The 20635-nt window shown below is 38.1% G+C and overlaps 1 protein-coding gene across 1 annotated transcript; it reads right to left on the bottom strand.

Annotated features, from left to right (window-relative positions):
* Positions 1 to 15320: 15320 nt before the first annotated feature.
* LOC121434661 (40S ribosomal protein S26-like) lies at positions 15321 to 15638 on the bottom strand. Its single transcript, XM_041633592.1, has one exon. The coding sequence runs from the start codon at positions 15636 to 15638 to the stop codon at positions 15321 to 15323; it is 318 nt and encodes a 105-aa protein (XP_041489526.1).
* Between the last annotated feature and the right edge of the window lie 4997 nt (positions 15639 to 20635).

Here is a 20635-nt window from a genome sequence, read left to right as displayed (position 1 = left end):
TGTGCTCAAGGCCAGTATGTTCTACAAAGTGATTTCCAGAACAACCAGAGTAATTCAAAGGAATCCTATCATGAAAAAAATGAAAATGAAATATCTTTTGGCTTCACCTTGAAAGTCTACCTAACAGGACTATAAGTATGATTATAACATGTAACATTAACTTGTAATTTTATTAATTTAAATAGCTTGTAATAGTAATTTTCAGGACTAGAGATTTATTTTATATCATAAAGTTCGGCAGAAAACCTTACATAAGAGTAGATATGTATGTACAGTATCTTTTATCAAAAATAACCTTAAATTTCCATGAATATACAAAAATATGTTAAATAAGATTAGAAACATCTACAATATAACAAAAATAATCTCAAATATGTATTAATATAAAAAATCCATACTAATATAAAATATTTAATAAAAATAGTTTTTTATTTAAGGTCAAATTAGTAATCTATCATTTATCCTATGATTTCTATATCTTCCCTGTTTCTTTTCAGAACAAGATAACTAAGTATTTTCTCCTTTGTTTATATATTTTACCATTACCCATAGTAACTTGTTACCTCCTCCACCTCAATGATGGCATAATTCATGACCTAATGAATGACCAAACCCCAACTCTTAGGAATATGGGAACCATGCTTTTGAAATTATATTTTGATGTCTGTGAGCAACGGCATCTATAAGGGTCCCTGAAATAAACCTAAGAAAATTTCAATTTATGGGAGAATTACCTGTATTATTTCTTGTCCAGTCTTTGTGTAATGGGAAAGTATAGGAATTATCTCAAGTTCTGTCTAGTGTAGTGCATGAGGACCATATTAGATAGTAATCTTGGAATCATCCTGAATAATTTATAGCCCAAAGCTGACCTTTGGAGGAGGGTAGTCAGTTTAGTGGCATTACCACACTCTAGGAGGAATCAATGTAAAATCATTAAGATTTTAATGGTCACTGCTAAGAATGATCGTGGTTTACTGTAGAAAACCTTTTAAGTGCTATATGTAGTAAAGCTCAAAGAGGTTAAAGGAGCATAGTTTTTTATTTATATACAGAATCGAAAAACTTACTTTTAAGTTACTTGATAGAGATTTAGACCCAAAATCATGAACAGGAATTAAAAAGAAGCCTTTTATTTAAATTAGATTTTAGATGTAGTGCAAACTGATGTTGTTCATAAATCCTGTAATCAGTTAGTAGGGCGGGAAGCTGAAAGATCAATGAAGCACAGCATCCATCCACTAGATCTTAGCTCTATAAAGTTCCCAGTCCAATGTGGGAGCCCACATGTGACTCAGTTTCCATCTGGAGTCATTTCAGACTTAAAGATTCTATTTGAGTCCAAGCATACCTGCTGTTCTAGTAACCTTGAGGGCTGTGAATAACATCTGCGTTAGCCAACAGAAAAAGCATTTTGCCCAGCTATAAGAGTCCATTTTTTTCTATTAATATTTGGGCTAGTGGAGGCCAGCCAGGGGCACCCCTAGTTAATGATTAGAAGCTGCTTAGCTGAATCAGATAATGCACAGGTTTGAGCTGCCTCCAAGCACAGTGCAGGAAGGTGGAGAGCTGACTGTACTGCTTTTTGATCTGCATTTTGACTGTGTTTAGTACATATGCTGGCTGAGAAATAAACTCAGGCTGTTTTCTATTGACCTTTCATCCTTTCAGTCTAACCTATGTTTCTGTCTTCATTTCTCTTAATCTAACTTTTCCTTAGCCTCAGCATTCCCTCCAAGGGAAGCCCTAGATAAATGTTGTTAAGACTCACCAAATGGGGTATCCCGTCTCTATAAATCCTCAAAGTGAATGCTGTTTCTACAAAACACTCAATCCTCAGCTCTTCTCTCATACCACCTTATATTCCTCTCTCTTCCCAAGCATGCCACTTCCTATCTGCAACTCCTTAGTGATAGGATTAAAGATATGAGACACCAGCATTGACTCTACAACAAACTAGTGTGACTACTGGGATTAAAGGTGTGTGTCAGTATTGCCTGGGGTGTAAGGCGGGCCATGGCATCTGTTTTACTTTATGATCTTCAGGCAAGCTTTATTATTAAAATATAAATGAAAAAATAAAATAAAATACTTAGAAGCAAGCATCTGAGATCAAGAAGAGAAAAGTAAAACTGTTTATCACCAAAAAATATAAAAAATATTCTGAGTACAAACTGGGGAAGGTCCATCGTTTTCACAAACAATGAATGATATAATTAAATTATGGTTCACAAAATCAACAATATGGATGACACCATTGACAAAACAAGGCACAAACACAAATCTACATACACACACATGCACAAACACACACACACACACACATACACACACACACACATATATATATAATTGTTTCTTAAAGAAGAACAACAAGGTTCTAATCTAATTCACTGAATCACTGGCCATCACACATGCTGTACACTCCTGTTCTCTCCTTTACCAATAATAGAAAATGGGTTCGGTGAGAAGGGCTCTTTCACCAAAATTTACAATATTCACTTGAAGTCTTCTGATGTTTTTCCTTTACAGAAAATAGATTTGACTACTGAAAGCATCTCATTCTCTTGTGATAAAGAAAATTATGTCTGTTAGGATCACTTACCATGTTTCCTACAATTGGTGATGGAATCCAAGTCTGCATCACAGTGAGGAAATGAAATCTTTTTAAATGGAATTTCAAGAGAACAGATTTTTAAAGAATCAGTTTACATGTAAATCAACTTGATTTACTCTAACTACTTGGAGTTCCAACCACTTCTGAAATTAAGGTTACTGCTATTTTTTGTGTATGTTTGTATATATTTTTGTGTATGATACTCTCTATATGATTGCTAGAAGTGATCAAAGCTTCACCCAACGCTCACCACGATATAGCTTGTGATCTTCCTGCCTACACCTACTGCAGAGGCAGAATAGAATCATGGAAAGAACCCACAAACTGTCTGCTACTTGTATTCCCAATTGCTAACTCTTCCCGTAATTCCACATTGGCTAGGGCTCACAATATTAGCAGTTCCTCTATAGGAGGATCAGAGATTAAATGACTCAGACTGCACAGTCCTTCCAGTTCTGCCCTCCCAGCCCAGCAGACAGGGCCCCTGTTTAAAAAGATTGTATTTAGTATACATTATTCCACTACCCTAGAGCACATCCTGTTCCACATCCAAAGTACAGGGTCCTCTGTGTGCACATTGCATTGCACACTCACTTTCCGGTGCAGCCATCCCATTGCCTCAGAGAAGGAAAATCCTGAAGACAAACACAGGTCACATTCATAAAGGAATCACTGTTCCTGTGTAACTGTGGTTACTTTGTAACTGTTGTTAAACAAAAACAGACCATGAATTAGAAAACAATCAGGATCATGTTATGGCTCGGAGGGAGCAAAGACAATGAGAATATGATGCAGTTTTAAGCTCAAAAATTATTTTGAAAACTTGAAATAGACTTTATGGCCATGTGCTCGAGAGACTAAGGATTTTTATTAGAGCACAATAAATATTTCTCATGTATTTTCCCTAAAGATGAACACCTTATTCCAGAAAAGTAACAGTCCTGTTAAGCAGGGCCACAACATTTTACCCAGATTATCTGTTTTTGATGAACTATTGTAAATATCACAACTAGATTTCAAGATAAGGTAAGTGCCATACCTAGATTACCATTGTCTGTGGACTGCAAACAATGGTCAATCAGGATAATCATACAGCATCACAATTGACCTCCTGATTCCACATAAGTAATCTCAGTTGAAGGAGGAAAGCTCTTACCCTCAGGCCAACCTCTCAATTCCTGCACTGTGTCTCCACCAGCTTCAAAGTTGGTCAATAAGTTCAATTCTTATACCAATCCCTCTTCATTTCTAAGTCCCCAATAAAAGCCAGAATGATTAGCAGACACTCATTAACTGCTCTATTTTTCTTTCTCACTGACTAGAGAAGGACAAACCTGGAAGGAGTTGCAGGACTGTCTTCCCAGAACTGGCAACAGAGGCAGGATTAGGCGTGTAAAATAATTCTCAATTATGTAGCATGAGGCAAGCCTAAAGTATAGGAGACATTGCTCTACATAGAAATCAACATAACTTGAAAGAAATGAAATGAAACTATCAATGACTTAGAAACCTTGGAAAACAGAAACAAATAGAGATAACAGCAGCAATTCACTTAAAGAAAGTATTTGAAACTGATACCAAAAAGTGATTTTTAAAGTGATGATAATAATGCACTTTTAACTGTGCAGTAGTGGCTCAGGCCTTTATTCCCAGCACTCAGGAGGCAGAAGAAAGTGGATCTTTGTGAGTTTGAGGCCAGCCTGGTCTACAAGAGCTTGTTCCAGGGCAGGCTCCAAAGCTACAGAGAAGCCTTGTCTCAACACACCAAAAAAAAATGCACTTTTAAGATTAAATAAAATTTTCTATATTGATTTTAAAAAGGAGTAGGCCATTCCCTAGGAGAAAGAATGTCATTAACAAGAGGTAGATTGATGGTACAAATATACATATGTTCACGCTGAGATTTGTAACCGAATACATAGATTTAGTCCATGGACTGTTTTTCAAATCTCTGAGCCGACATAACTCTGTCAAGCAAGATCGATCATATTTCTTACCAAAAGCAATCTACAGATTGAATACAATGCCCATCAAAATCCCAGCAAAATTCTTCAAAGATTCCAAAAGAACAGCACTCAAATTCATTTGAAAAACAAAAAACTCAGGATAGCCAAACAATCCTATACAATAAAAGAACTTCTGGAAGCATCACAATCCCTGTCTTCAATCTTTACTACAGAGATACATTACTGAAAACAGCCTGGTATTGTCATTAGAACAGACAGGAGGACCAATTGAGCTAAATAGAAGACCCAGATATCAACTCACATATCTTTAAACACCTGATATTTGAGAAGGAATGAAAAAATATCAAATGGAAAAAAGAAAACACATTTAACTAGTGGCGCTGGCATAACTGGATATCAACATGTAGAAAAATTAAAATAGACCCATATCTATCAGCATGCACAAAACTCAAGTCCAAATGGATCAAAGACCTCAACATAAAGCCAGCCACACTGAAAATTACAGAAGAAAAATTGGGAAGTACACTTGAATGCATTGGCACAGGGAACCAATTCCTAAACATAACCGCAGTAGCACAGACACTAAAAGAAAAATTAAATGGGACATCCTGAAACTAAAAAGCTTCTGTAAAGCAAAGGACAGGTTAACAAGGCAAAATGACAGCCTACAGAATGGGAAAAGATCAAAATCCCACATCAGACAGAGGTCCGATCTTCAAAATATACAAAGAACTTAAGATATTGGACACCAGAAGAACTCATAATCCAATAAAAAATAGAGTACAGACCTAAACAGAGAACTCTCAACAGAGCAATCTAAAATAGCTGAAAGACAATTAAGGAAATGTTCAATATCATTAATCAGAGAAATGCAAATCAAAACATCTCTGACATTCCATCTAACACCTGAAAGAATGTCCAGGATTAAAAACACTGATGACAACTTATGCTGGAGAGCTTTTGGGGAAATAGAAACACTTTTGCATTGCTTGTGGGAATGCAAGCTGATACAGTCCCTTTGGATGTCAGTGTGGCAATTTCTCAGAAAATTAGGAAATGACCTTTCTCAAGACCCAGTAATACCACTTTTGGGTATATAATCAAAAGATGCTTAATCGTGCCTCAAGGACATGTGCTCAACTATGTTCATAGCAACTTTGTTTGTCATAGCCAGAATGTGGAAACAACCTAAATGCTCCTCCATAGAAGAATGAATAAGAAAAGTGTGGTACATTTACACTATGGAGTTCTACACAGCAGAAAAAAAATAACAACATCTTGAATTTTGCAGGAAAATTGATGGATCTAGAAAACATTATTTTGAGTGAGGTAACCCAGACACAGAAAGACAATTATCACATGTACTAACTTATAGGTGGTTTTTAAGCATAAAGCAAAGAAAGCCAGCCTACAAACCACAATCCCAGAACTTAGACAAAAATGAGGATGCTAAGAGAGACTGACAAACATCTAATCTACATGGGAAGAATAAAGGATAAAGAGACAAGATTTCCTGAGTAAATTGGGTGCATGGGGACCTTGGGAGAGTGTTGAAGCGGGAGTGGAGAGGCGGGGAATGAAGCAAAGAAATTGTAGAGCTCAGTAAATATCAATAAACAAAGATCAATCATATCTGCAGAGGATAGTTGCCTAATTGCAAATTAAATGTTACTTGACTCAAGATAACCTTCCTAATCTGGACACCCACACAATCACACAACATTAATTTACACATGCTGGGCAATTACAAACCTCTCCTGCTACCACAATCAGGCCCTTTCTCATAGTGGTGGCTGCAACAGCTGATTGCCTATGCTGTGCCCCCTGCAGTGCACACAATAATCTATTCTTCCTCTTGTGGTCTGAGGACAGAAGAAATGCTCCATGTGCAAATCCTTTTCCTGTGACTGTGTTGGACAGTCAACTACATGGCTCAAATGCATTTTTATTTTATTTTATTGGTTTTGTTTGAGACATGGTATCTCTGAGCTTTGGTGCCTGTCCAGGAACTAGTTCTTGTAGACTACACTGGATTCAAACTCACAGAGACCTGCATGCTTCTGCCTCCCGAGTGCACCATCACTGCCAGGCAAATACATAATTTTAAAACTGTGAATGGGTACAGTCACTTAAGAACTTTGAGGGTGTAATATAGAGGACACTCAAGATTGTCCAGGAAAGCAACAGACAGGGACCAAAGCCATCTGAGTCAAAATAACAGAAGTTGTCTCAGAAACAATATTTTTATCTGGACAGAAATGCAGCTCTTCTACAATTAATATGCCTTTCTACAGAGAAATCACAATACACACTTAGAAGATTAATAAAGAAAAATTTCTTAAATGATGTTATGCATTGATCTCTGTCCAATGCTCAAGGGGAGCTAGGATAGACAGATTTTGCATTCAATATATGCTGTTATCCATAAGCATCCCTTATGATAATGGTCCAGATTAAACTTTGAACAATTGAAATAGAAACAGGAAACTTGCCAGTCTAAATATTTAGGCAAAAGTATTCTCAGAATATTCTCTTAAGTATGCCAGTTACCAGTTACAGACAGGGTTCTAAGGTGACGATCACAAGGGAAAAGAAAGACTGGACTGGACAAGTAAAAGATAAAAAAGATAAGGTGAGGAGGTGTTGCAGAAGATCCAGGCAAGTCTAGTAAGCTTCTTAAGAATAACATCTTAGGCGGGCAGTGGTGCAGCACGCCTTTAATCCCTGTACTCGGGGATTTTTCGAGGTGTTTCTCAGTAGCTTTGGAGCCTGTCCTGGAACTCTTGTAGATCAGGTTTGCCTTGAACTCAAAGAAATCCATCAGATTCTGCCTCCAGAGTGTGGGAATTAAAGGCACGCACCACTACTACCTGGCAGTGAGTTTTTATTTTTAAATCAGTGATGGCTTCTTTGAAATGGTTTGGAGTCAAATATCTGCACAATCCTGGTAAACAATGTGTACCAGGGCATTCTAATCTCTTCCAGTTCTGATTAGCATATATTTAAAGTCTGGGTGTTTTACATGAAGTTCTCCCTCTGCTAAATTCTACTTTGTGAGACTAATTATTTTTTAAGCATTGGTCAATCTATTGTATCACCAATTCTACTCTTCAACATTATGGTACAGTAGTGGAAAGCTACACAACACATGAGATGCCTTTGATAACCTCTACAAATTTAAATCTCAATTCAGATCATATTTAAAGCTTAAATGCAAAGTGCTCGATACCGAGAAGATATTGGAGAATCTAGGCTTCTCTGAGTTTGGCAACTTGTTTCCATGAGTGCAAGAACACTGTTGAAGTTGACTAGGAAAGTGTTTTTACACACAACTTCCTGCTCCCAGTACTCTAAGGAGATGAAGCCACAGAACAAAGTTATTCAGAGGCCTGCTCCTAGGTTCAGGAGATAGCAGGGACCATGAGGGACTTCACATACAGGGAGAATGATGGCAGGTTCCCACCCAGACCCATGGAGGTAACACCATAGTGTTTTCTGCACCTCACCCTCTGCTCCTCCCCATCAGGAGACAGCATTTCCTCACTTACCATGTTGGGCTTCTCCATTTTGCAAAAATTCTCAGTGCATCGTCTCCCTGCAACAGCAACTGCACCGGAGAACAGGAATTCTCTGGCGCCAGCTCCACTTCAAAGCCAAGACTGAAGATGGCTTCCCAGGAAGAGACCTGCACTGCTTCTGACTGGCAGGTCACCTGGAGTGCATGATTGGCTACTGAGTCCTGAGTGACAAGAGCACCTCCCATAGGGATACAGTGTGCTTAAAGACACAGAATACTGATTCCTGTGCAATCCATTGCCCCTAATAGAGAACTTCTCCAGATCTGAGAATATATACATTTCAATAGCACTTGCCCCTGGCTACAAAAGCAATCAATGTCATCTTCTTGCACGCCTAGGAACTTTCCCTTTTTCTTCCAGCACACTATATGACTTGTAGGGTGCACTGTGCTAGGTGGATCAAGCATTTTCCTGTCCCATGGGGTAAGGATGCCTAGAATACTAACAATTAAAGAGAGTTTTAAAGTTACTAAATGAAATATTTGTTCTGTGGCTTCATTTCTGAGGTCAGATGAACTGAAGGTACTTTTTATATGGTTTTCACAGGGATTTTATACAACAGGAAAGAGAAAAGCAGGAAACAGATCTCAATCAAGATGATCAGTCTTTCCCCCATCAGAAAGGTGGATAATGGCTCATTGCTTTATGGGTTTTGTTCCTTAAATTTGAAGCAAATTCCAGGTAAATGAATAATAATAAAAAGAATAGTGTTCATGGAAATTTGAATATGTAGAGAATAATGGAGCTAGAAAGAATGAGCACTATTGTTAGCCAGCACATCTCACTCCATAGTCAGGTGAATAAAATATACAACTGCAGTATTTAAGATTCTCTTAAGAACAGGATTTGTAGAATGAATCTCACCATGTATGTAAAAAGTAGGCTTATTAAAATGTCTCACAAGCTATTGTCCAGGTAACTTAAGAATAGCTGCCTACCAATGGCAATTGAAGAATCCAATAGCTTGCTTCTCAGCCTTTTGTCTAAGGTCAGGTGAAGATTCTAGTAGTTGTTCTGCCCCCAAGGCTCTGTGACTCAGCTGGTTTTAAGTATTCATCAAAATTACAATGCAGTAGGCTCTAATGCTAGTAAAGGAATGAGCTTGGTAGCCAGAGCTAGAGCACGGAGGCAAAACAGAGACTTTTCTTCTTCTTCAAAATACTTTATATGTGACTGCTGCTACCAGAATGGGAGATGCTGATTAAAGTTGGGTCATAGTCTTTGTTGGATTCAGGTTCGTTTTTATTTTTTTGGTGATTTCAAGACAGGATTTTTCTGTGTAGTTGTAGAACTCATTCTGTAGGCCAGACTGGTCTCAAATTTAGAAAATCCCACTGCTCATGAGTGATGGTGTTAAAACTGCACACAGACATGAGTGAGAGAGATAGCTCACTGGTTAAGTGTGCACAAACACCAAGCAGCTTAATGTGGATCCTATCATCTCAAACTATACACATTAAAGGAATATTTTCCCATTTCAAACCTTTAAGTAAAATCTCCTCAGGTATAATCAATTCTTTGTGTAGTCAATTTTAACTGCCAAAAATAGCCAGACATTTCAACAGCCAAGACAGATGAAATGAGAAAAAATTCTTGCCTGTAGGAGGCATAAAGAATGTTTATAAAGTTGTTTTCAAAATTGTTTTTCCTCAACGAATGAAGCATGGAGATTTTACGTAGGGAGTCTGAACATGCTCATGCAATGTTCTCCCTTTCCTTAAGCATGCTCAATTAACAAATCCACTTTAATGATAATCACAATGTAAAAGCAAAGACATTTAGTGACATTCTTTCCTCAAAATCATGTAGGAACAATTGTAAATTAAACAAATGATGGAAGGAAATGCCTCTGGCATGTTCATACTGTACCATAAGGTTTTAGTTGAAATTCAAGTGGATGACACTGTGAAAAGTCAATTATCAATTTTGATTCTTATTCTAAAAGATAACTTTACCAACACCATAAAAAGTACCTTCAGTTCATCTGATCTCAGCATGAAGCCACAGCACAAACTTCTCCATTTATTACCTTAAAATTCTCTTTAGCTGTTAATAATATTCTGAGCATTCTTTCCACCATGGGACAGGAAATCACTGCACCCACCTAGCACAGCACAGTACACTGTACAAGCTAGCTAGCCACATTGTGTCCTGGAAGAAAAAGGGAAAGTTCCTATGGAGTGCAAGATTATGACAGTGTCTACTTTTGGAAGCCAGGGATAAGTGTTATGAAATACATATCTTGGCCCTTCTAGAAAAGATGTTTGACTGGGGTGGGAGCAATGGCCAGGAACCACTGTGCTGTGTCTTTAAGCACACTATAGCCCTGTGGACAGTGTTTTTTTTCATTCAGACCGAATTATCTAATCAGGCCCTTTAAGTCATGCCGGCCTCTTCTGGGCAGCCATGTTCAGACTCAGCTTTGCAGAGGAGCTGCCTTCAGTGGTTTTTTATGCTGCAGTGTAATTGTTGCTGCTGGGAGTTGAAGAACTGAGAGCTTTGACCAGCTGGGAAACAGCAACATTGTGAGCAAGGCAATGTTGTCTCCAGATGGGGAGGAACAGAGGATGAAGTGAGGGAGACAGCATGGTACATCCTCCTGGGATTGGTGTGGAAACCTGCTGCCATATTCCCTGTATTGTGAAGTCCCATGTGGTCTTTGTTAATTCATAGACCTAGGGTCAGGTCTCTGAATAACTTTGCACTGTGGCCTAAATCTGCTTAGAGAATTGGAAGTAGGGTGCTGTGTGTACAAACATTTTTCTTGTCAACTTCATATGCCATACTCAGAGAAGCCTTGTTTCTCCAGTATCTTCTCAAAATTGAGCACTTTGCATTTAACCTTACATACAATCTCCATTTATATTTAACTATGTGGACAGTATCAAGGCATCTCACCTCTTGTGTAGCACTGCACTTCTAAGCTGCAATATAGAAGAGAAGAATTGCTGATATAAAGGATTTGCCAATGCCTTGGACATAGTTCAATATCACAAAGTACAATTAGCTGAGAGAGGACTGCCCCTAAATTACCCAAAAGTTAAATGTATTTTAATTAGGGCTGTTAGAGATTAGAATGCTAGGGTACACATTGTTTAACTGGATTGTCCAGATATTTTCCTCTAAATTATTACAAAGAAGCCACCACTGACTTAAAACCAGACACCAGGCACATCACCATATCAAAACACAACCTCTAACAAGCTTTTCAAGGAGGCCTACTTTAAGGCCTGATGTGGTATAAAGTTCCAGTTTTCTATTTGAGAAAAGCACAGTTCTTTCAAATGGGCAATATGACACCAGGTGACATATAATTGAAATGCAAAACATTGTTGTCTGGAGGAGTTACCTGATCAATCAAGGCTTTTTTTTATGCCCTCTTGAGGAAGGAAGAACAATCTTGGGAGACCTAGTAATAGACTGGTGCCTAAGCCTTTTGAGTTTCCCTAGGGATCTGATCTACTGATAATAAAACAAAGCTCCTTCTCTAAAACCAGAAATATGCTTAGGGGAGCTGGTAATGGTCTGGTGACAAGGCCTTTGTGGAGGGGTTGCTTCAGATTCTAAGAACCCACTCTTCCCACCATATGGAGATTTAGTTATCAGTCCCATGGCCACTCTGCTCATAGTAAAGTTCTTGAGATACCCTGTGTTCTCATTGTATAGATTTGTTTGAGTAGTCTCCTCCTAAATTCATGTGATAATTTGTACTTATAATTCTCTAATATCTTTCATTTCTCCCTTGGAAGTATACAAGATGCTATTCTCCTTTTAAAAAATTTTTTGAGACAAGGTTTGTCTCTAGGAGTGTCCTGACTATTCTGGAACTCACTGGGTAAATCAGGCTGTCCTTGAACTCAAAGAGATCACTTGGCGCAGCAAGGGTGTGTGCCATCAATGCCCAGCAAGATGCAGTTTTTCCTAGGAAGTTTACTAGGCATCTGCAAGACTTCCCTACCCTAGGATTTTATCTTTTTTACATTTTAGTTTTCCCATCCTTCTCACCCCTGTGACCTTCACCTCAGGACCCTGTTACTGAAGCATGACCTGCTCATTCCTGTTACCAATGTAATGAAGAAAGTATCCTGAGAATATCTTTGCTCTGTAAGACTCCTATCAGCCTAAATGTGTAGCCTGGCAAGTTCCCTGTTTCTATTTCAATGTTCAAAGTGTAACCTAGAGCCTAAACCTAAAGGACACTTAAGGACAACAGCAAATGTGGAATCTGTCTAGCTGGCTCCTCTTTGATATTTAGCTAGAGATTGTTGTCTACCATCATTAAAGACGTTTTTCTTTATTAATCTCCTAGGTGTGTAGAGTTATTTCTCAATGGAAAGGCATATTAATTCTAGAACAGCTTCATTTCCATCCTGTTAGAAAAATAGTTCCTGAGACAAGTTCTCTTATGTTGTCTCAGGTGCCCTAAGTCTGCTGCTATCCAGGGCAATTACCTTGCTGTCCTGTATATTAGATTTTCAAAATTCCTTTAAAAATACTGTACCACCTCACAGTTTTAAAATTATGCATTTGAGTCATGTAGTTGACTATGCATTGCAGTTGCAGGAAAAGGATTTGCATATGGAGCATTCCTTATGTCTTCAGACCACAATAGGATAAATAGTTTATTGTGTACACTGCAGGGGAAACAGTGGAGGCAATCAATTATTGGAGTCACCATTATGAAAATGTTCCTGGCTGAGCAGAGTTGGCATAGGCCTTTAATCCCAGCACTAGGGAGGCAAAGGCTGGCTGTAAGTTCAAGGCCAGCCTGGTCTACAGGAGCTAGTTCCAGGAAAGGCAATTAGGCAACAATTCTATGCAGACATGGTTGATCTTGCTTGACACAGTTATGTCAGCTCAGAGATTTGAGAAACAGGCCATTGACTAACTTTATGTGTCAGGTTACAGATCTCAGTAGCCAACATATGTATATAGAAACCATTAATCTATCTCTTATTAGTGACATTCCCTCTCCTATAGAAAGGCCAACTCTGTTTCAAAGCCAATATAGAAAGTTTTATTTAATCTCAAGAGTGCAATATTTTTATCATTTTAAAATCTTATTAGAGTAATTTTCAGATATTTTTTTAAGTGTATTGCTCCTCTTGTCTCTGTTTCTGTCCTCCAATGTTTCAAGTCATTAATAGTTGCATTTTATTTCTCTCAAGTGATGTTAATTATTGATTTCTTTGTCTCTTATAGTTTAGGCTTGCCTCATACTATATAATTGAGAATCATTTTGAACACCTAATCCTGCCTCTGCTGCCCAGTGCTGGGAAAACAGTCCTGCAACTTCTTACAGGTTTGGCATTGACTTGTCAATGAAGAAGAAATGTAGAGTAGTTACTTAGTGTCTGCTGATCTTTCTGGCCTTTATTGGGGACTTAGAAGAAGAGAGACCTGTGCAAGAGTTGAGGTCATTGACCAACATGAAGCTGGTGGAGACACAGTTCAGAAAGGGAGAAGTTGTACTGAGGGCGAAAGCTTTCCTCCTTCAACAGTAGTTGAAATTAGCATTGTGGAATCAGGTAGTCAATTGTAGATGTTTCATGAATGTCCAGATTGACCATTGTTTGCAGTCCACAGATCAAGGCAATCAAGAATCTGGGAAAGAAACTGACCTTATCTTTAAACCTAATTGCTATAGTTAAAGTAGCTCATCTAAAATACAAAATCTGGGGAAAATGTTGTGGCCCTGCTTAACAGGACTGTTACCTTTCTGCATTAAGTTGTTCATCTTTAGAGAAAATACATGAGAAATATTTAATGTGCTCTAATACAAATCCCTAGTCTCTGGAGCACATGGCCATAAAGTCTATTTCAAGTTTTCAAAATAATTTTAGAGATGAAATCCACATTATATTTACATTCTCCTTGTTGCCTCCAAACCCAAATATGCCTGAATTGTTTTCTAATTTATGGTGTGTTTTTCTTTAACAACAGTTACAAAGTAACCACAGATGCACAATAACAATAGTTACTTTATGAATGTGACCTGTGTTTGTCTTCAGGATTTCCCATCTCTGAGCCAATGGGATGGCTACACTGGGAAGTAAGTGTACAATGGAATGTGCACACAAAGGACCCTGTACTTTGGATGTGGGATAGGATGTGATCTAGGGGAGTAGAATAATGTGTACTAAATACAAAGTTTTTAAACTGGGGCCCTGTCTGCTGGGCTGGGAGGGAAGAACTGGATGGATTGTGCTGTCTGAGTCATTTGGTCTCTGATCCTCCAGTAGAGAAGCTGTTAATATTGCGAGTCCCAGCTGGGTGGCCCTAGCCAATGAGGGATTCTGGGAAGTCTTAGCAATCAAGAGTACTAATGGGAGAAAATGGTTAATTTGGCTTATATTGCCATATTGTCGTTCACTACTAAAGGATGTCAGGAAAGGAACTTAAAGAGGGCAGGATTCTTAATAAATTTTTGTATGTTGAACCATTCTTGCATCTCTGAGATGAATCTGACTTCATCATGGTAGATGATTTTTTGATGTGTTCTTAGATTTTAGCTAGTATTTTATTGAGTATTTTTGCATCTATGCTCATCAGGGAGATGGGTCTGTAATTTTCTTTTTTGGTTGAATCTTTGCATGGTTTTAGTAGAGGTGTAACTGTACCATCATTAAAGGGGTTTGGCAATGTTCCTTCTCTTTCTATTATGTGGAACCCTTTGAGGAGTATTGTTATTGGGTCTTAGTTCTGATGGAATTCTGCCCTGACACTCTCTGGCCCTGGGTTTTTTTTTTTTTTGTTGGAAAGACTTCCCTTTCCTTGCAGGTTATAGGTTGATTTAAATTATTCACCTGATCTTGATTTAATTATGGTATGTGATACCTATTCAGAAAATTGTTCATTTCTTTTTTTCTCAAAACCATTGATTTACTATAACACAAATAAGGAAATCTTAACATTGATATACAAAGATTACAATTTGACCAAAGAATTTCTTCTTTACTACACAAAACATGATCCAGCAGTAAAAACAAACCATTTTCCTTGTTCCAGTAAAACAAATGATATAGTTTTGGTAATAAAATAATTTTGAATATAGCCCAACTATATTTACCTATTATCCAGTCAGAAAGTTTTATCATCATTTAGTGGATTGGTTGTATCTCCACTAACAAAATATTTAACCCCTAAAGCAGCAGTCATTTATAGCAACTCTGGTACCAACATCAAAGGTGTTCGGTCCTTCCGAGCTTCCCGGGATCGATTCCTGACTACCTTGCTATGAATAGCACAGCTCACACAATAATGCAGCTTGACATAGAGTTTGGGGAGCACATAGGCATCGAAGACACTTGCTTCAGACATGTCCCTGATGGCAGCCACCTCTACGATGTTCTGAATGATGAACTTCTTAATGGCCTTGTCCTTGGGCACACAGCGGGAGCAGTTAGTACAGCGAACTGGCTGCACATGGCTGCGGCCCTTTTTGGCACGACCGTTGTTTCTCCTTTTATTGGTCATCTTGGAGCCAAGTCCCGAAAGAGGCTAAAATGGCTCTCTTAATGAGGATATCTTCTTCCCTGCCCCTATATCCACCCTTCCTTCATCTCAACCCTCCCACTCCACCAAGCTCTCCTCAAACCTTCCCTTCTCCCTTCTCTCTCCCACTCTTCCTTTCCCCCATCCCACCCTCACCCCCACCCCCATGCTCCCAACTTTTGCCTGGCAATTTTGTCTGCTTCCGATTTCCAGGAGGATCTACGTATGATTTTCTTTGGGTTCAAGTTATTATTTTGCTTCTCTAAGCTTGTAAACTATAGGCTCAATGTCCTTTGTTGATGGCTAGAGTCTACTAATGAGTGAGTACATACCATATTCATCCTTTTGGGTCTGGGTTATCTCACTCGGGATAGTATTTTTTTTTTTTTTGGTTTTTTTGAGACAGGGTTTCTCTGTGGCTTTGGAGCCTGTTCTGGAACTAGCTATGTAGACCAGGCTGGTCTCGAATTCACAGAGATCGGCCTGCCTCTGCCTCCCGAGTGCTGGGATTAAAGGTGTGCGCCCCCATCGCCCAGCGGGATAGTATTTTCTATTTCCATCCATTTGCATGCAGAATTCAAGGTGTTATTTTTTTTTTTACCACTGAGTAGTACTCTAATGTGTATATGTTCCACACTGTCTTCATCCATTCTTCCATTGAGGGGCATCTAGGTTGTTTCCAGGTTCTGGCTAATACAAATAATGCTGCTATGAACATAGTTGAACAAATGTTTTTGTAGTATGCTTGGGTATATTTCCAAGAGTAGTATTGCTGGATCCTGAGGTAGGTTGACTCACAATTTCCTGAGAAACTGCCACACTTATTTCCGAAGTGGTTTCACAAGTTTGCATTCTTAGCAGCAATGGATGAGTGTTCCCCTTACTCCACATCCTCTCCAGCATAGGCTATCATTGGTGATTTTGATTTTAGCCTTTCTGACAGTTGTAAGATGGTATCTCAAAGTTGTTTTGATTTGCATTTTCCTGATTGCCAAAGAAGTTGAATATGACCTTAAGTATCTTTTGATCATTTGAGCTTCTTTTGTTGAAAATTCTGTGTCTGTTCAGTACTCCATTTTTTAATTGGGTTATTTAGAATTTTAAAGTCTAGTTTCTTGAGTTCTTTATATATTTTGGAGATCAGACCTTTGTCTGATGTGGGGTTGGTGAAGATCTTCTCCCATTCATCAAGATTCCTTTTTGATTTAATGACAGTGTCCTTTGCTTTACAGAAGCTTCTCAGTTTCAGGAAGTCCTATTTATTCATCATTGCTCTTGTTGTCTGTGCTATTGGGGTTTTACATAGGAAGTGGTCTCCTGTGCCCATATGTTGCAGTCTACGTCCCACTTTCTCTTCTATAAGTTTCAGTGTGGTAAGGTTTATATTTATGTCTTTAATCCATTTGGACTTGAGATTTCTACATGGTGATAGATATGAATCTATTTTCATTATTCTACAGGTTGAAATCCAGTTATGCCTGTACCATTTGTTAAAGGTGATTTCTTTCTTCCATTGTATACTTTTAGCTCCTTTGTCAAAAATCAGGTGTTCATAGGTTTGTGGGTTAATATCCAGGTCTTTGATTTGACTCCATTGTTCAACATCTCTGTTCCTATGCCAATACCAAGCTGTTTTCTTTACTTTAGCTCTGTGATAGATTTTGAAGTCAGGGATGGTAATGCCTCCAGAAGGACCTTTATTGTGCAGGATTGTTTTGTCTATCCTGGGTTTTTTGTATTTCTATATAAAGTTGATTATTTTTCTCTCAAGGTCTGTGAAGAATTTTGTTGGGATTTTGATGGGGATTGCATTGAATCTATAGAGTGCTTTTGTTAGAATTGCCATTTTTATTATGTTGATTCTTCCAATTTAAGAGCATGGAAGATCCTTCCATTTTCTGGTGGCCTCTTCAATTTCTTTTTTCAAAGCCTTAACCTTCTTGTCAAATAGATCTTTCACTTCCTTGGTTAGTGTTACCCCAAGATATTTAATGCTATTTGTGGCTATTGTGAAAGGTGAAGTTTTTCTGATTTCCCTCTCTGCTTCTCTATCCTTTGTGTATAGGAGGGCTACTGATTTTCTGGAGTTGATCTCGTATCCTTCCAAATCATTGAAGGTGTTCATCAGCTGTATTAGTTCTTTGGTAGAGTTTTTGGGTCATTGATGTACACTATCATATCATCTGCAAATAATGAAAATTTGACTTCTTTTTTCCAATTTGAATCCCCTTGATGTCCCTATGTTATCTTATTGCTATTGCTAGATCTTCAAACATTACATTGAAGAGATATTGAGAGAGTGGTCAGCCTTGTCTTGTTCCTGATTTTAATGGAATGGCTTTGAGTTTCTCTCCATTTAATTTGAATTTAGCGGTCGGCTTGCTGTGTATTGCTTTTATTATATTTTGGTATGTTCGTTGTATCCCTATCTGCTCTAAGACATTTATCATAAAGGAGTTTTTTATTTTATCAAATAATTTTTCAGGATCTAATGAAATGATCGTATGGTTTTTTTCTTTCAGTTTATTTATATGATGGATTACATTGATAGATTTTTGTGTGTTGATCCAGCCCTGCATATCTGGGATAAAGCCTACTTGATCATAATGGATAATTATTTTGATGTGTTCTTGGATTCAGTTTGCCAGTATTTTATTGATAATTTTTGCATCGATGTTCATGAGTGAGATTGGTCTGTAATTCTCTTTCTTGGTTGAGTCTCTGTGTGGTTTTGGTATCAGGGTAACTGTAGTTTCATAAAAAGAGTTTGGCAATTACTCTTCTGTTTCTATTATATGAAACATATTAAGAAGTATAGGTATCAGCTCTTCTTGGAAATTCTGGTAAAATTCTGCATTAAAACCACGTGGTTTTGGGCTTTTTTTGGGTAGGGAGGTTTTTTTATGACATCTATTTCCTTACAACTTATAGGTCTATTTAAATTGTTCACCTGGTCTTCATTTAATTTTGGTATGTAGTACTTATCTTTAAAGGGTCCATTTCTTTTACATTTTCCAACTTTGTGGCATACAGGCTTTTGTAGTATGACCTAATATTCTCTGAATTTCCTCAGTGTCTGTTGTTATGTTCCATTTTTCATTTTTGATTTTGTTAATTTGTTTGTTCTCTGTCTGCCTTTCTATTAGTTTGGACAAGGGCTTGTCAATTTGTTGATTTTTTCAAAGAACCAGCTGTTTGTTTTTTTAAAAGCAATTACGAGTTTCAATTTTTAAATTTCAATTCTTTTAAATTCATCCTTACCCTATTTCTGTTTCCCATTGTTTCCAGGTCAATAAGAATTTCTTTCTTCTTTTCTCAAGTATGTTGATTGTTTATTTCTGTTTCGAGCAATGTCTTCTGTAGATTAGGCTTGCCTTACACTATGTAGTTAATAATTCCATTGAACTCATAATCCTGCTTCTTCTGCCCAGTGCCAGAAAAAAAATCTTGCTACTGCTTCAAGGCTAGGCCTTAGCTGGGCAGTGAGAAGAAATAATAGACCAGTAGATCCTGTGTAAGAATTGAGTTCAATGGTCAAATTTAAAGCATATGTTGTCCCAGTTTAAAAGGGCATAGACATGAAGGAGCATAAAAACTCCCCTGTTTTGAAAGTAGTGCATATTAGAAATATGTAGTTACATTGATTGAAGTGTGATCATAATTAGTATTATTAATAAATTTCCAGATTCAGATATTGGGGTAAAACTGACAGAACACAGATGAAACCAAGCAGCTACATTAAAATTATGCAGTTAACTTGTTTGATTGAAGCATGATCCTAATTAGTATTATTAATAAAATTCCTGAGTCAGATATTGGGGAAAAGCTGTCAGAACAGAGAAGCAATCCAACAGCCACATTCACTTTTTAGATCTCTAAACTTTTGGATCTAATGAGGGAAGAGATCCCGTCCTCACCCATCTTAAATTCTTGTCCTCATCTCCCAAATGCTGGAATTAAAGGCATGAGCCACTTACTGCCTAAACCTCTGGTTCACTAGTGGTTACCCCCCACTTCTTATCTCCAGAGAAGCTTTATTTGTTGGAATAAACATGAAATATCATGGAGTAATTGATAAATGTCCTGACTGGTCACTTCTCACATCCACAGACCAGGAAATCTAGAATCTGGATTAAGAAGGGAACTTAATATGGAAAACAATTACAGATAATACACTAGTTTGAACAAAATATAACTGGATAAAATGGTATGGCAGTGCCTAAAAGAACTGGTATTTTACAGGTTTAAGATGAACATTCTGAGAGAAAATGACTGAAACTTGGTGTGCTCTATTATAAATGTTTTGACTCTGGACTATATGGCCATAAAGTCTATTTCAACTTTTTAAAATAATTTTTGAGGATAACAATTCCTTAATTTCCTTCTTTATTCTTCTTCTAAGCCTTTCCATAGACTCTTCATTGTTTTCAAATTCATGGCTTCTTTTTGCTTTAACAGCAGTTAATGTTGTAGGGATAAGTCCCGCCCCTTAAGGGGCGTGTTCGCCTCGGGCTAATGTCTGCCTATAAATTTGGCCAGCAAGCTCCAAGCTCTCGCTTCTGCATTCCTAGTCTCCGCGGGAACCGTGGTTCTGTAAGTCTATTTCTACATTAAAGCTATATATATATTTTTACACTCTGTCTGCATTCGTTTACGCCGCTACATTTTGGCGTCCAATGTCAGGCTATTTTGCCCCCGACTCAAGCGGGTAGCCCGCTAGCTAACACAGCACCCTCCCGGGTGCTGTTTTTCAGTTCGTGACTCCGGCCCCAGTGCTGAGTCCCAGACACACTCGGCGACACAGGCCCATTCTGCCTGCCTTGGCTAAGTTTTGCAGCGGAACCCCACTGCCTGAATTAGCAGAAGCTCAAGTACTTGCGGTTTTGCAACAAAAGCTGCCACAGTGTCAGATTTGGTCTGTTACAAAGTGACTTGGCCGGGCGGTGGTGGCGCATGCCTTTAATCCCAGCACTCGGGAG

Source organism: Microtus oregoni, unplaced genomic scaffold (genome assembly GCF_018167655.1).
Source record: "Microtus oregoni isolate MIOR12 unplaced genomic scaffold, Mior012 000044F_ref0000062, whole genome shotgun sequence".
In the NCBI taxonomy this organism is placed as follows: domain Eukaryota; kingdom Metazoa; phylum Chordata; class Mammalia; order Rodentia; family Cricetidae; genus Microtus; species Microtus oregoni.
Note: the sequence above shows the minus strand (reverse complement) of the source record. Positions and strands in the feature narration are given on the sequence as shown.

Bases quoted from the DNA above. Each gene is read 5' to 3' on its own strand.
- LOC121434661 (XM_041633592.1), bottom strand. From the start codon at position 15,638: ATGACCAATAAAAGGAGAAACAACGGTCGTGCCAAAAAGGGCCGCAGC.